This window comes from Pseudophryne corroboree, chromosome 8, assembly GCF_028390025.1.
Source record: "Pseudophryne corroboree isolate aPseCor3 chromosome 8, aPseCor3.hap2, whole genome shotgun sequence".
In the NCBI taxonomy this organism is placed as follows: domain Eukaryota; kingdom Metazoa; phylum Chordata; class Amphibia; order Anura; family Myobatrachidae; genus Pseudophryne; species Pseudophryne corroboree.
In genome coordinates, this window is record NC_086451.1 from 449,972,785 (window position 1) to 449,989,361 (window position 16,577).

A 16,577-nucleotide genomic window follows, 5' to 3' on the forward strand; every position below is an offset into this window, starting at 1 on the left:
ATACTGCCCAATGTCTCATTTAGCAAAATTGTCATATGTAACACCAATGTTTGCAGGGTTCTAAAGGTGAAAAAATAGTTGTCGGCAACATTCTTTTGGAAATTCCCATCTCATTAACTTGGGTATCCGGTTGACTAATTGACTTTCAGAAGGTCGACACCAGAAGGTTGACAGGTTCTGCACAGTCATTAGGTCAACAACCAGTATGTAAACATGCATTTAGGTTGACATGGATAAAAGGTTGACACATAATGTCGACATATGATTTCTTTCTGAATATTTAGGATTAGGGTTAAGGTAAAATAAGCAAAAAAAAGTGCTTACATGTCTGTCGACATTTTTATCCTGTTGACCTTTTAAACATGTCGACCTAAATGCCTGTCTTTATATTGGTTGTCAACCTAATAACAGTCTCAACATCTTGAATGTCGACTATTCATACCCCACCCATTCATTTGTAATACTAGGAAAAATTGAGCTGTTATTGTCAGATACTTTGATTAAATTAGTTTCTGTGTGTTTAAATTAACACTTACTTTATCTTATGTACCTACAGTACAAATATATTTATCACCACCACCATCTGATGCCACCACCTAAATTAGTGAGTGTCTGCAGCGTACCTGTTATACCCCTTTCACACCGCACAAATAACACAGTATCGACCAGGTATATTGCCGGGTTGATGCGGATCGCTGTGCGGGGTGAAAGGGGTCACTGACGAATTCCCAGGTCACCTGACCCGATAACTACCGGTAGGCTGCAGCCTGCGGTGCCACAGAGGTGGTAGCCGGGGAATAAAATGAAGACCTAATTAATTTCATGCTAGCGGCACCACAGAGATGAATTAAAGGAACCTCTCAAGCCGCTGGCTGCCGTTATCTGCGTTGTTGCTGTTCTCGGAGCGACTACCAGATCGCTGCGCTGATCTGACCTTGTGACTTACTGGTTCAACCTTTGGTTTGTGCACGGCACCATCTGGGTCAGCCATAGAACTCTACGCCATCTTTAGAGTCTTCCTCGCATTCCCAAGACACCATAGTCTCCATTACACTCTGCAAACATCATAAGATACCAGGATGAATCCTGCCAGCAGAACAGCCTTCATTACCTGCACATGTGCAGTGTTATCGGCAATATGCTGAGCACGCACACTCTGTGTGTAGCAGTATTAGGCTACAGGAAACTATACTGTATATATACCGTACCATTAACCCCTAACAACTCTTCTTTGTTTCAGTTGAACCATCGATCAGAGTGTCCCTAATGCCACAGCATGAAGACCCTGATAGTGAGCAGCACATGCTGATGTGTAATGTGTTTGGGTTCTACCCATCTGAGATAGAGGTGAAATGGTACCGGAATGGCCAGGAGGAGACGGCTGCCGTTCAGTCTACGGAGCTTTTTCAGAATGGAGATTGGACTTTCCAAATCCATGTGATGCTGGAGACCGAAATTCAGGAAGGAGACAATTACACCTGCGAGGTTCATCACATGAGCCTGACGTCCCCATATCGTGTGACCTGGAGTAAGTGTTTTATGTTACTTATGTATAGGTTCTGAGTGGGGGGGTTGGAGCAAACAATGTGAGGTTATTCAAAAATGTCACAATGGGCCTGATTCTGAGATGGACGTTATGTCGATGTTGGGCGCAAGTGATCATTTTGTTTTGCTCTTAATGCAATTGTGTCGCAGTAGCAATGTCACATGCATGCACACAGGAGTGTATTGAAGATGTATTGGGCTGTTACTGGGTGGCGACTGGGAGATGGTTAGCAGACGCATGGAGGTGTCCGTTTTATGAGTGTGTTATATTCGTGCCGCAGGTGTGTCGCTAAAGTGGTTACATACACAGACACTTAATCGCTTACATACTCAGATGGGTGTTTGTAGAAACACCAAACATGATTGCTGCCGTGTCTGGAAATGCTTGAAGTTGGCGTCTCAGTCCTTACACATTCAGTAGCAAGAATGTGCACCAGGGAAGGGTAGTAATGGTATTAACATATAGTCATTGGCATGCAACCGACAAAAGGCACGGACGCTGCAGCTTCTGACTCAGAATCCGCTCCAATGTGTCTTGAATTGCTTTCCTCTTCTCATATGCTCAGTGCACTATAAAACTGTGTGTACATTAGTTATCACAGTATGCAGAGCTGTTATGCAGCACAGGTACGCTCATATGTAGCTACAGTCCGAGCCAGATTACCCACAAGGTGGTTCAAATGGGCACCCTAAGTCCCAGTGATATTAGGGGGCATGGTGCCCGCCTGTCACTGACTGCAGGACACAGACTGGGAGTCGGAGCCCAGCAGCCGCCGCGTACCATGTGGCTAGGGGCCCAACTGCCAGCCACCACAGCATGAAATGACCAGGTTGCTATAGCCTCAAAGGCTCATGACGCCCAGCAGCTACAGATAGAGCCGCACTAATCGTGGCTCCGTGTGTGCATAGTCGCGCCCAGCGAGGCGGAACGCCAGAAGTGAAGGAGGGGCGCCAGCGTCTTGCACGCACCCCATTCAAAGTGAATGGGAGCGTGTGTGTCCGCCCGGCGGCGGGCCGAGGCGTAGACACGCCGCTCGCCCCCGCCCGCGATGTAGCCACACTCAATGAGTGTGGCCCCATCTGTACATGCAGAGGAATGATGCACACTGTTGCACTATTGGGTAAATGCCATGAGGTGCAGAGGGATGAGAGGAGCATGTGGTGATCTTATTGGAGGACCCGTCACATGCTCCTCTGACCCGTGGAGATCAGCAGCAGCCTCATGGGAGAGTCACCGTGAGAACAGAGGAGCAACAGGTAAGTGGAGCTGGGGGGAGGGGGGGGGGGGGGTAGAAGGGTAATTGGAATCATTGGGGAAAGTTTATAAGTTAATTGTGTGGAAGTTTTATTATGCAGGTGAGTTAAGATTAAGGGGTTAATGCTTTTGCTGGGTTAATTAGCATGAAGGATTTTTAATTAGACAGAAAGGTACAGTAATAACTGAATGGAATTACTGGTGTGTGTATAGGGGAATGATTATATGGGGTGTAGTCAGTTATGGTGAATGGGGCTGCTATGATCATTCTGAAGTAGTTAATAGTATTAGGAGGATTTTATTAGGATAAGGGGATAATATTGTGCATCAGTCTCAAAACTTTCTCTGTGTTGTATAGTGGTCGTTCACATGCTGTCTTTATTATATGGCAGTCGTTCACATGCTGTCTTTATTATATGGCAGTCGTTCACATGCTGTCTTTATTATATGGCAGTCATTCACATGCTGTCTTTATTATATGGCAGTCATTCACATGCTGTCTTTATTATATGGCAGTCATTCACATGCTGTCTTTATTATATGGCAGTCATTCACATGCTGTCTTTATTATATGGCAGTCATTCACATGCTGTCTTTATTATATGGCAGTCATTCACATGCTGTCTTTATTATATGGCAGTCATTCACATGCTGTCTTTATTATATGGCAGTCATTCACATGCTGTCTTTATTATATGGCAGTCATTCACATGCTGTCTTTATTATATGGCAGTCATTCACATGCTGTCTTTATTATATGGCAGTCATTCACATGCTGTCTTTATTATATGGCAGTCATTCACATGCTGTCTTTATTATATGGCAGTCATTCACATGCTGTCTTTATTATATGGCAGTCATTCACATGCTGTCTTTATTATATGGCAGTCATTCACATGCTGTCTTTATTATATGGCAGTCATTCACATGTTCTCTGTATTATAAGGCGGTCAGTGCTCTTCGTATCATATGGTGATTATTAAAATTTGCGACTGTGTGGGTGTATCTGGGCGGCAACGGGATAGGTTTGCTATGACATAACAGAATTGCAGGCACTGCTGATTGAAAATGTTACCTATCACTACTTATTGTTAAGTAGACCCCTAAATTTATTACCTTATGGATTAGAGGGCTTTGCTTTTTTTTTTTCTTCTCTCTAGTGGAAAGTTGTTTCTCCGGCTAGGTCCACTGGTTACCCACAGGATAACAATGGGACATGCCGGAGCGACAGCGGAAATGGCACCAAATAGCCACAAGCTTTCTGGCCTCCCAGGATGCATCGGGGCTCCTCCATATAATCCCGCCCACTGACTCAGTCAAATCAGTTTTTAGTTTGGTGCGGCAGGAGCCGGACCATGGTCACAGGGATGCTGTTAAGGGCAGCCCTAAGCTTTTATTATTTTAATTTTATAGTCTTACTATGTTTTTGAGTGATCTTTCTTAACAGCGTCTTAAACGCATGCTGGAAAGAGTCGCTCCAACAACTCTCCACCGGGTCGCAACAACGCTTACCTCCGTGGTACAGTGCTGTCTCGGCGGGCGTCTGTGACGGATGTTCTAGTAGGCCCAGCAGACGTTACCAGGCTGTGGCCGGAGCATGTGGGGAAGGTAAGTACATCGGTTTCCTCTTACTAGGGGTTTCCGGATACAGCCGCACTGTATTTTACAAACAGTGGTTGATGCACCGCCACTCTTAAGTGCAACAGCGCTATGCTTTAGGGATCATAGGCGCCAGGATTAGGTTGAGGCCGCGATCCCTAGAGTTTATGTCAGCAGGGGGAGTCAGACGCTCTCCTGGCCGCCCCTCCCCCCAGTTCATGACCAGTTTCCGTGTGTCTCCCGTCCATGATGACCTCACTTCCATCTCAGATGCTACCACGAGGGTACTCGGTCGCAGCTTAGGCCGCTGCGGTTGTGTACACTAGAGTTGCTGCCAAGAGCGGGTCGCAGACAAGAGCGTCTGCATACACTCATCGTTCACTGAGCGTCTGTGTCCATTATCAGTTACCGGAGCGGCAGTGTACACTAATAGCGTCTGAATCCACTCAGCGTCTTTCAAGCGTATTGATCGATCTTGGAAGTGGGGTGAGTCTCCCTGTATCCCACTCTACTGAGTAAGGGTTATACAGTACTAAGATTTTATCTACTTGTTAGTACGAATAGTTAATTTTGGTACACAATGCATATGAGGCCTGTACAGTACTTTTTGTTTTCTGCATATTGGCCCTCATTCCGAGTTGTTCGCACGCTAGCTGCTTTTAGCAGCATTGCACACGCTAGGCCGCCGCCCTCTGGGAGTGTATCTTAGCTTAGCAGAAGTGCGAACGAAAGATTAGCAGAACTGCTACTAAATATTTTCTTGCAGTTTCTGAGTAGCTCCAGACCTACTCCTAGATTGCGATCAGCTCGGTCCATTTAGTTCCTGGTTTGACGTCACAAACACGCCCTGCGTTCGGCCAGACACTCCCGCGTTTTTACCTGGCACGTCTGCGTTTTTTAGCACACTCCCGGAAAATTCTCAGTTACCTCCCAGAAACGCCCCTTTCCTGTCAATCACTCACCGATCAGCAGTGCGACTGAAAAGCGCCACACGAACACCAGCAAATCTACTAAGTTTTGTGTTAACTAACTTAGCGCATGCGTACCATGCGCATGCGCGTTTTCCACCTAATCGCTGCGTTGCGAAAAATGGCAACTAGCGAACAACTCGGAATGACCACTCTTATGTCTGAAAAACTTGTTGTAATAGCTGTTTAAAAACAGAGATACAGTAATTGTACTCCTGCATACTAGAAGTATTTTTGTGGTTGATTATATTCTCATATGACAATTTTTAACATGTGACTGACTGCTAGTGTGATTGCTGACTTTTTATATGTTTGTCAGTATTGTTTCTGAACCTCAATTCAGGTGCACGGGTTGTGGTCAGATTGAGATCACTTCTATATCTATATAGGTGATTTTCAGTCACAGAGAGTGTAGTATTTGTAAAAAAAAACTGATTATTTACCATGTCGGTGAGTGGCAAAAGTGGCGAGGATTATCAAGGACTTCTACACCCTTAACAGGCTTATCTGGTAAAAAGGGTTTTGCATGGAATAGCCCAGTATCTTACTTATATGGGGCAATGCCCTGCAAGAAGGGGTGTGGTCACACAGACCTTGTCTACAATAGCTAACAGATTAGCACCTGCAGTTCCACCCCTGGGAATGGGGTACACTATTAACCCATACATGTAGCTCCCTCCTTATGGTTTGGTTCCAGCAGCTTCTACAAGTAGCCAGGGTGAAACCAGGGTAGATACATCCATGTTACAGACTACACAAAATGAAACAACAGATGAGGATACAGTGTATTCAAATACCCCATATGATGATCAGTCGGAGGGTTTCAGCTCAGAGGATATAGCTGAGCTTATTGATGCCATGAAGGCTATTCTGTCACTGGAGGAATCAGCCAAAGCAGTGTCAAAATCTAAAGCACCAGTGTTTAAACATCCAAAACCAGTTAGGTCTGAATTTCCAGAGTCAGAAGATCTGACAGAAATTATGGAAGGACCTTGGGCTACACCCAATAAAATTATAAGATTCCGAAAAAATAGGATTCTTACTATCCTTTTCCAGCTGCGGACTGTTCAAAAAGAGAAGTTCCTCCTACAGTAGATGCACATGTCGTGCGACTTGTGCGTAAATCTTTTTTACCATTGCCATCTACCTCACTGAATGATGTCACAGTTAGAAGAGTAGATGGTTTCTTGAAAAATATTTTTTCTCTCTCAGGGGCTGATGTAAGGCCAGCTATGGCTTCAGCCTGGATGGCGAAAGCAATGGTAGAATGGGCGGAGGAACTAGAGAATGGCCTCTTTGCTTCCACTAGGGAGCAGGAGTCTCATCTAGGCCGTATAAAACAAGCTGCGCAATATTTGGAAGAAGCAGCAATTGATATAGGTACGATTGCTTCTAAAGCATCAGCCTTGACGGTGGCCGCTCGCAGAGCAATTTGGCTACGTACTTGGAAAGCGGATGCAGAATCAAAAAAAAAAGTTTTGGAAGCTCTGCCTTTCGCTGGTGATATTCTGTTTGGAAAACAATTGACAAATATTCTAGAATCGGAAGCTGAATCCAAGAAGGTCAGGTTTCCGGCTAGTTATAACCCTAAGCCTAGGGGTTCGAAATTTCGACCATTTTGATGGCAAGGCAGAGCAAAAGGGAAAGGGGCCAATAGACGGCCAGCTTCCAAACCAGAGCAGAAGACATCAGTCTGAGGGTGCGGCCTCCGCCTGGAGGACTCCAGGGTTGGGGGCCGACTCCTTCACTTTGCACACATATGGCATCAGTCGACGACAAATGCTTGGGTGCAGAAGATGGTATCTCTCTGTTATGTTTTCCCTTTCAAGAGGCAGCCTCCTCAAAGGTTTTTTTTGCACCGGCCCGTCTCGTATAGAGTCGAAGGCCAACGCCCTGCAAGAAGCAGTCCAGAAATTGCTTCAGTCTGGGATAATTATCCCAGTTCCCCACACACAACGGGGACAGGGTTTTTACTCCAATCTATTTTTGATTCAGAAGCCAAATGGGTCATTCGGACCAATTCTCAATCTCAAAATGTTAAACAAATACATTTGGGTTCCAAGGTTCCACATGGAAACGTTACGTTCCATAGTTTTGGCTATGGAACCAGCAGATTATATGGAATCTTTGGATATACAGGATGCTTACCTACATGTGCCCATAGCACGATCCCATCAGTGTTACCTCAGGTTGGCCATCCTCCAGCAACATTTGCAGTTCCAGGCTTTGCCCTTTGGGCTAGCGACAGCCCCCAGGGTATTTACAAAAATTATGGTGGTTATGGCAGATTATCTCTGTAAACAGGGGATAAGAATTTTTCCATACCTCGACGATCTTTTAATCCTGGCGCAATCCCAGGAATTACTCTTCAGCCATCTCCAACAGACGATAGTCTGTCTACAAGGACACGGATGGCTCATAAATGGGGAAAAATCGTCTCAGAATCCGTCACAACGGATGGTTCATTGGGAGCCATATTGGATTCAAGTCTACAAAGAATGATTTTACCTTGGAAAAAGATATCTAAGGTGCAAGAATGACTCAGGAGGAGTTTCACAATATCAGTCCATGCAGCAATGCGACTGATGGGTCTGATGGTGTCAACATTCGACATGGTGGAATATGCACAATTCCACTCCAGACCTCTACAACACCTCATTCTGACCAGATGGAACGGAAGACATCGGACAATAAAAAGGCAGATGATAAAGCTTCCAGTAAACGTAAAAAGGTCACTAATCTGGTGACTTCAGACGGACCATCTAGACAAGGGGAGACTCTTTTGGATAACAGATTGGCAAGTCCTGACAACAGATGCCAGTCTTCAGGGCTGGGGAGCGGTGTTCGAAAGTTTCTGGTTCCAGGGAAAATGGACCATAAGGGAAAGTTGCCTGCCAATAAATCTGTTGGAAATAAGGGCCATATATGTATGGCTCTGGTTCAGTCAAAGTACATTCTGCAAGGGAGACCAGTCCAGATCCGCTTAGACATTGCAACAGCAGTAGCGTACCTCAATCCTCAGGAAAAAACTCGCAGCAAAAGGTTAATGGATGAAGTAACTCACATTCTAAGATGGGTAGAACTCCACCTTGCGGCATTTTCCGCAGTGTTTGTTCCAGGAGTGCTGAACTGGGAAGCGGACTTTCTCAGTCGACACACCATTCAGGAAACCGAATGGGCGTTACACCCGGAAGTGTTTCAGACTCTAGTAAACAGATGGGGTCTGCCAGAGTTAGATCTCATGGCGTCCCATCTGAACAACAAAGTTCCGATATACGGGTCGAGAACAAAGGATCCTGGGGCAATCCTTGTAGATGCACTGTCAGTGAAATGGGAATTTCATCTGGCATATCTGTTTCCTCCAATCTCCCTGTTACCCAGGGTGGTGAGGAAAATAAAGTAAGCTAAGGGGGCTATAATTCTAATAGCTCCAGCCTGGCCCAGAAGGAATTGGTACACAGATCTACTAAGGATGTCCGTGGAAGCTCCAATACTGCTCCCTCAACGTCCAGATCTACTAATGCAGGGTCCTTGTTATAACAGCCGTCTGGATCGTCTGTCTTTGACGGCGTGGCTGTTGAAACCTCTATCCTAAAGTCAAGAGGATTTTCACAACATGTAATTCAAACTATGCTTAGAGCAAGAAAGCCTTCTTCAGCTCGTATTTATCATTGAATATGGCAAACCTATTTTCATTGGTGTAGTGAAAGGAGTATGGATCCAAGATCTTTTAGTATCCAGGATTTTGGATTTCCTTCAAGCAGGATTGGATAAGGGGTTAAAAGTAGCTTCCTTGAGAGTTCAAGTATCAGCATTAACTGTATGGTTTCAGAAAAAGATTGCTAACCTACTTTCTCTTACGTCCTAGAGGATGCTGGGGACTCCGTAAGGACCATGGGGATAGACTGGCTCCGCAGGAGACATGGGCACTTTAAGAAAGACTTTAGGTATGGGTGTGCACTGGCTCCTCCCTCTATGCCCCTCCTCCAGACCTCAGTTTACTACTGTGCCCAGAGGAGACTGGGTGCTTTACAAGGAGCTCTCCTGAGTTTCCTGAAAGAAAGTATATTTGTTAGGTTTTTTATTTTCAGGGAGCCTGCTGGCAACAGACTCCCTGCATCGAGGGACTGAGGGGAGAGAAACAGACCTACTTAAGTGATAGGCTCTGTTTCTTAGGCTACTGGACACCATTGGCTCCAGTGGGATCGTACCGTCCGTCCCAGAGCCGCGCCGCCGTCCTCCTCGCAGAGCCGGAAGATAGAAGCCAGGTGAGTATGAGAAGAAAGAAGACTTCAGAGGCGGCAGAAGACTTCAGATCTTCACTGAGGTAATGCATAGCAGTAACGCTATGCGCCATTGCTCCCACACAGCACACACAAACGGCAGTCACTGTAAGGGTCCAGGGCGCAGGGGGGGCGCCCTGGGCAGCAATAAACCTTGTTTTCTGGCAAAAGTATATATGTATATATATATATATATATATATGTATGTATATATATATATATATATATATATATATATATATACAGTTGGGCACTGTATATATAAAGAGCCCCAGCCAGGTTTTTTAGATATTTGAGCGGGACAGAAGCCTGCCGCCGAGGGGGCGGGGTTTCTTCCTCAGCACTCACCCGCGCCATTTTCTCCACAGCACAGCGCTGAGAGGAAGCTCCCCGGACTCTCCCCTGTTTATCCACTGTGAAAGAGGGTTTTAAAGAAGGGGGGGGGGGGGGGGAACATATTTGGCGCAAAATACATACAGAGCTATCTAGGTAAACATATTGTGTGTGTTTTTTCCTGGGTCATATAGCGCTGGGTGTGTGCTGGCATACTCTCTCTGTCTCTCCAAATGGCCTTGTGGGGGAACTATCTTCAGATAAGAGGATTCCCTGAGTGTGTGGTGTGTCGGTACGCGTGTGTCGACATGTCTGAGGTAGAAGGCTTTCCTAGGGAGGAGGAGGAGCAAATGAATGTGGTGTCTCTGTCGACAATGCCAACACCTGACTGGATGGATATGTGGAATGTTTTAAGTGCTAATGTAAATTTATTGCACAAAAGATTAGACAAAGCTGAAGCTAGGGAACAGCCAGGGAGTTAACCCATGTCTGTCCCTATGTCGCAGGGATCTTCGGGGTCTCAAAAGCGCCCACTATCCCAAATAGTAGACACAGATACCGACACGGATTCTGACTCCAGTGTCGACTACGATGATGCAAAGTTACAGCCAAAATTGTCTAAATGTATTCGATTTATGATTATTGCAATAAAAGATGTTTTGCATATCACAGAGGAACCCCCTGTCCCTGACACGAGGGTACACATGTATAAGGGAAAGAAACCTGAGGTAACGTCTCCCCCCTCACATGAGCTGAACGAGTTATGTGAAAAAGCTTGGGAATCTCCAGACAAAAAACTGCAGATTCCCAAAAGGATTCTTATGGCGTATCCTTTCCCGCCAATGGACAGGATATGGTGGGAATCCTCCCCTAGGGTGGACAAAGCGTTGACACGCTTATCCAAATAGGTAGCGCTGCCATCCCAAGATACGGCTACCCTCAGGGATCCTGCTGATCGCAAGCAGGAGGTTACCTTGAAGTCCATTTACACACATTCGGGTACCTTACTCAGACCGGCTATTACGTCGGCTTGGGTTTGTAGCGCTGTAGCAGCATGGACAGATACCTTATCAGCGGAAATTGAAACCCTGGATAAGGATACCATCTTATTGACCCTAGGACATATAAAAGATGCTGTCTTATATATGAGAGATGCTCAAAGAGATATTGGTCTACTGGGTTCTAGAATCAACGCTATGTCGATTTCTGCTAGACGCGTCCTATGGACCCGGCAATGGACAGGTGATACCGACTCAAAGAGGCATATGGAGGTTTTACCTTACAGGGGTGAGGAATTGTTTGGGGAAGGTCTCTCGGACCTGGTCTCCACAGCTACAGCTGGTAAATCAATTTTTTTGTCTTGTATTCCCTCACAGCCTAAGAAAGCGCCGCATTATCAAATGCAGTCCTTTCGGTCACAAAGAAACAAGAGCGTACGAGGTGCGTCCTTTCTTGCCAGAGGTAAGGGCAGAGGAAAAAAGCTGCACAACACAGCTAGTTCCCAGGAACAGAAGTCCTCCCCGGCCTCTACAAAATCTACCGCATGACGCTGGGGCTCCGCTAAGGGAGTCCTCCCCAGTGGGGGCAAGTCTTCGAATTTTCACCCACATCTGGGTTCACTCACAGGTGGATCCCTGGGCAATAGAAATTGTTTCTCAGGGTTACAAGCTGGAATTCGAAGAGGTTCCTCCTCGCTGGTTTTTCAAATCGGCCCTGCCGACTTCTCCCCCAGAAAGGGAGATAGTGTTAAATGCAATTCACAAATTGTATCTTCAATAGGTGGTGGTCAATGTTCCACTACTTCAACAAGGGAGGGGATATTACTCAACCCTGTTTGTAGTCCCGAAACCGGACGGTTCGGTCAGACCCATTTTAAATTTAAAATCCCTGAACCTATACTTGAAAAGGTTCAAGTTCAAGATGGAATCGCTCAGGGCGGTCATCGCCAGCCTGGAAGGGGGGGACTTTATGGTATCTCTGGACATAAAGGATGCATACCTTCATGTTCCCATATATCCACCTTATCAGGCGTACCTGAGATTTGCGGTACAGGACTGTCATTACCAATTTCAGACGTTGCAGCTTTCCATGGCCCCGAGAATTTTCACCATGGTAATGGCGGAAATGATGGTGCTCCTGCGCAGGCAGGGTGTCGCAATTATCCCGTACTTGGACGATCTCCTCATAAAAGTGAGATCACGGGAGCAGTTACTGAACAGCGTGTCGCTTTCACTGAAGGTGTTACAGCAACACGGCTGGATTCTCAATATCCCGAAGTCGCAGCTGGTTCCTACGACTCGTCTGACCTTCTTGGGCATGATTCTGGATACAGACCAGAAAAGGGTTTATCTTCCGATGGAAAAGGCTCAAGAACTCACGACTCTGGTCAGGAACCTATTGAAACCAAAACAGGTGTCAGTGCATCACGGCACTCGAGTCCTGGGAAAGATGGCATCTTACGAGGCCATTCCATTCGGCAGGTTTCATGTGAGGACCTTCCAATGGGACCTACTGGACAAGTGGTCCGGGTCACATCTACAGATTCATCAGTTGATCACCCTGTCCCCCAGGGTCAGGGTATCTCTCCTTTGGTGGCTGCAGAGTGCTCACCATCTAGAGGGCCTCAGGTTCGGCATTCAGAACTGGGTTCTGGTGACCACGGACGCGAGCCTCCGAGGTTGGGGAGCAGTCACACAAGGAAGAAACTTCCAGGGTCTTTGGTCAAGTCAAGAGACTTGTCTTCACATCAACGTCCTGGAGCTGAGGGCCATATTCAACGCCCTTCGTCAAGCGGAGACCTTGCTTCGCGACTTACCAGTTCTGATCCAGTCAGACAACATCACCGCAGAGGCTCATGTAAACCGCCAGGGCGGCACAAGGAGCAGAGTGGCAATGGCGGAAGCCACCAGGATTCTTCGCTGGGTGGAAAAAAATGTAAGCGCGCTGTCGGCAGTGTTCATTCCGGGAGTGGACAACTGGGAAGCAGACTTCCTCAGCAGACACAACTGGCATCCAGGAGAGTGGGGACTTCATCAGGAAGTCTTCGCACAGATTGCACCAGATAGACATGATGGTGTCCCGCCTCAACAAAAAGCTGCAGAGGTATTGCGCCAGGTCAAGAGACCCTCAGGCGGTCGCTGTGGACGCCCCAGTGACACCGTGGGTGTTCCAGTCGGTCTATGTGTTTCCTCCTCTTCCTCTCATCCCGAAGGTGTTGAGAATAATAAGAAAAAGAGGAGTACAGACCATTCTCATTGTTCCAGATTGGCCACGAAGGGCCTGGTATCCGGATCTGCAGGAGATGCTCACAGAAGATCCGTGGCCTGTTGCAACAGGGGCCCTGTCTGTTCCAAGACTTACCGCGGCTGCGTTTGACGGCATGGCGGTTGAACGCCGGATCCTAGCGGAAAAGGGCATTCCGGATGAGGTCATTCCTACTCTGATAAAGGACGTGACAGCTAAACATTATCACCGTATATGGTGAAAATATGTTTCTTGGTGTGAGGCTAGGAATGCTCCTACGGAAGAATTCCATCTGGGCCGTTTCCTTCACTTCCTACAAACTGGAGTGAATTTGGGCCTAAAATTAGGCTCCATTAAGGTTCAGATTTCGGCCTTATCCATTTTCTTTCAAAAAGAATTGGCTTCTCTCCCAGAAGTACAGACTTTTGTGAAGGGAGCGCTGCATATTCAGCCTCCTTTTGTACCTCCGGTGGCGCCTTGGGACCTTAACGTGGTGTTAAGTTTCCTTAAGTCGCACTGGTTTGAACCACTTAAAACGGTGGAGTTAAAATATCTCACTTGGAAGGTGGTCATGTTGTTAGCCTTGGCTTCGGCTAGGCGAGTGTCGGAATTGGCGGCTTTGTCTCAAAAGCCCCTATCTAGTTTTCCATATGGATAGAGTGGAATTGCGGACCCGTCCTCAATTTTTGCCTAAGGTGGTGTCATCTTTTCATATGAACCAACCTATTGTGGTGCCTGTGGCTACACGAGACTTGGAGGATTCCGAGTCCCTTGATGTGGTCAGGGCTTTGAAAATTTACGTGGCCAGAATGGCTAGAGTCAGAAAAATAGAAGCACTGTTTGTCCTGTATGCAGCCAACAAGGTTGGCGCTCCTGCTTCAAAGCAGACTATTGCTCGCTGGATCTGTAACACGATTCAGCAGGTGCATGCAACGGCTGGATTGTCGTTACCAAAATCGGTCAAGGCCCATTCCACTAGGAAGGTGGGCTCGTCTTGGACAGCTGTGCCGAGCTGCTACTTGGTCGGGTTCAAACACCTTTGCAAGGTTCTTTAAGTTTGATACCCTGGCTGAGGAGGACCTCCTGTTTGCTCAATCAGTGCTGCAGAGTCATCCGCACTCTCCCGCCCGTTTGGGAGCTTTGGTATAATCCCCATGGTCCTTACGGAGTCCCCAGCATCCTCTAGGACGTAAGAGAAAATAAGATTTTAAACCTACCGGTAAATCTTTTTCTCGCAGTCCGTAGAGGATGCTGGGCGCCCGTCCCAAGTGCGAACTACTTTTGCAAGACTTGTATATAGTTTTGCTTACATAAGGGTTATGTTATAGTTTTCATCGGTCTCCGACTAATGCTATGTTGTATTTTCATACTGTTAACTGGTTAGTTTATCACAAGTTATACGGTGTGAATGGTGTGGGCTGGTATGAATCATGCCCTTGGTTTAACAAAAATCCTTTCCTCGTACTGTCCATCTCCTCTGGGCACAGTTTCTCTAACTGAGGTCTGGAGGAGGGGCATAGAGGGAGGAGCCAGTGCACACCCATACCTAAAGTCTTTCTTAAAGTGCCTATGTCTCCTGCGGAGCCCGTCTATCCCCATGGTCCTTACGGAGTCCCCAGCATCCTCTACGGACTACGAGAAAAAGATCTACCGGTAGGTTTAAAATCTTATTTCTCTGACGTCCTAGTGGATGCTGGGAACTCCGAAAGGACATGGGGGAATAGCGGGCTCCGAAGGAGGCTGGGCACTCTAAGAAAGAAATATGACTACCTGGTGTGCACTGGCTCCTCCCACTATGACCCTCCTCCAAGCCTCAGTTAGATCTTGTGCCCGGCCGAGGTTGGATGCACACTAGGGGCTCTCCTGAGCCTTTAGAAAGAAGTTTAGAAATTAGGTTTTTTATTTTCAGTGAGACCTGCTGGCAACAGGCTCACTGCAGCGAGGGACTAAGGGGAGAAGAAGCGAACTCGCCTGCTTGCAGCCGGATTGGGCTTCTTAGGCTACTGGACACCATTAGCTCCAGAGGGATCGACCGCAGGCCCAGCCTTGGTGTTCGGTCCCGGAGCCGCGCCGCCGTCCCCCTTACAGAGCCAGAAGCAAGAAGAGGTCCGGAAAATCGGCGGCAGAAGACATCAGTCTTCACCAAGGTAGCGCACAGCACTGCAGCTGTGCGCCATTGCTCCTCATACACACTTCACACTCCGGGCCCTGAGGGTGCAGGGCGCTGGGGGGGGCGCCCTGAGCAGCAATAAAAACACCTTGGCTGGCAAAAATACCACAATATATAGCCCCAGAGGCTATATATGTGGTAAATACCCCTGCCAGAATCTAGGAAAAAGCGGGAGAATAGTCTGCGGAAAAGGTGCGGAGCTATCTCCCTCGGCACACTGGCGCCATTTCTCCCTCACAGCTCCGCTGGAAGGAAGCTCCCTGGCTCTCCCCTGCAGTCTACAACACAGTAAGGGTAAAAATAGAGAGGGGGGGCACTAAATTTAGGCGCAATACAGATATATAGATAAAAGCAGCTATAGGGGACATAACTCAGTTAGTCCCTGCAGTATATAGCGCTCTGGTGTGTGCTGGCATACTCTCACTCTGTCTCCCCAAAGGGCTTTCTGTGGGTCCTGTCCTCTGTTAGAGCATTCCCTGTGTGTGTGCGTTGTGTCGGTACGGCTGTGTCGACATGTTTAATGAGGATAATGATGTGGAGGCGGAGCAGATGCCTTTAGAAGGGATGTCACCCCCTGCGGGGCAGACACCTGAGTGGATGGGCTTATGGAGAGAAATGAGTGCACGTATAGACTCTTTACATAAGAAATTTGACGACATGCCAAATGTGGGACAGCCGGCTTCTCAGCTCGTGCCTGTCCAGGCGTCTCAAAGGTCATCAGGGGCTCTAAAACGCCCGCTACCTCAGATGGCAGACGCAGATGTCGACACGGATGCTGACACCAGTGTCGACGACGATGAGTCTAATCTAATGCCCACTAAGGCCATTCACTGCATGATTGAGGCAATGAAAGAGGTGTTACACATTTCTGATGTAAATCCAGGTACCACAAAAAAGGGTATTATGTTTGGGGAGAAAAAACTACCCGTAGTTTTTCCCCCGTCTGATGAATTAAATGAAGTGTGTGAAGAAGCGTGGGCTTTCCCTGATAAAAAATTGGTAATTCCTAAGAAGGTACTAATGGCGTTCTGACAATGCTAAATTCCTTGTCGTATAAACAACCCTTATGAAGCTAAGAACACTGTACGCTGTTTACTTAAGAAATACCGTAATGATACGCTATTTGCGTAACGATCGCTCAGCCGTAGGCGAGACGCTCAAGCGTCACGTTCGCTCACGGC

The 16,577-nt window shown here is 47.1% G+C and overlaps 1 protein-coding gene across 1 annotated transcript in view; it reads left to right on the forward strand.

Annotated features, from left to right (window-relative positions):
- The window catches only part of LOC134949572 (H-2 class II histocompatibility antigen, E-S beta chain-like), a 195,317-nt gene that overhangs the window by 136,244 nt on the left and 42,496 nt on the right, over window positions 1-16,577 (forward strand). The window contains exon 3 of the mRNA XM_063938230.1: window positions 1,241-1,528. Within this exon, the coding sequence (XP_063794300.1) occupies window positions 1,241-1,528 (288 nt within the window). The remainder of the gene's footprint in view (window positions 1-1,240; window positions 1,529-16,577) is intronic.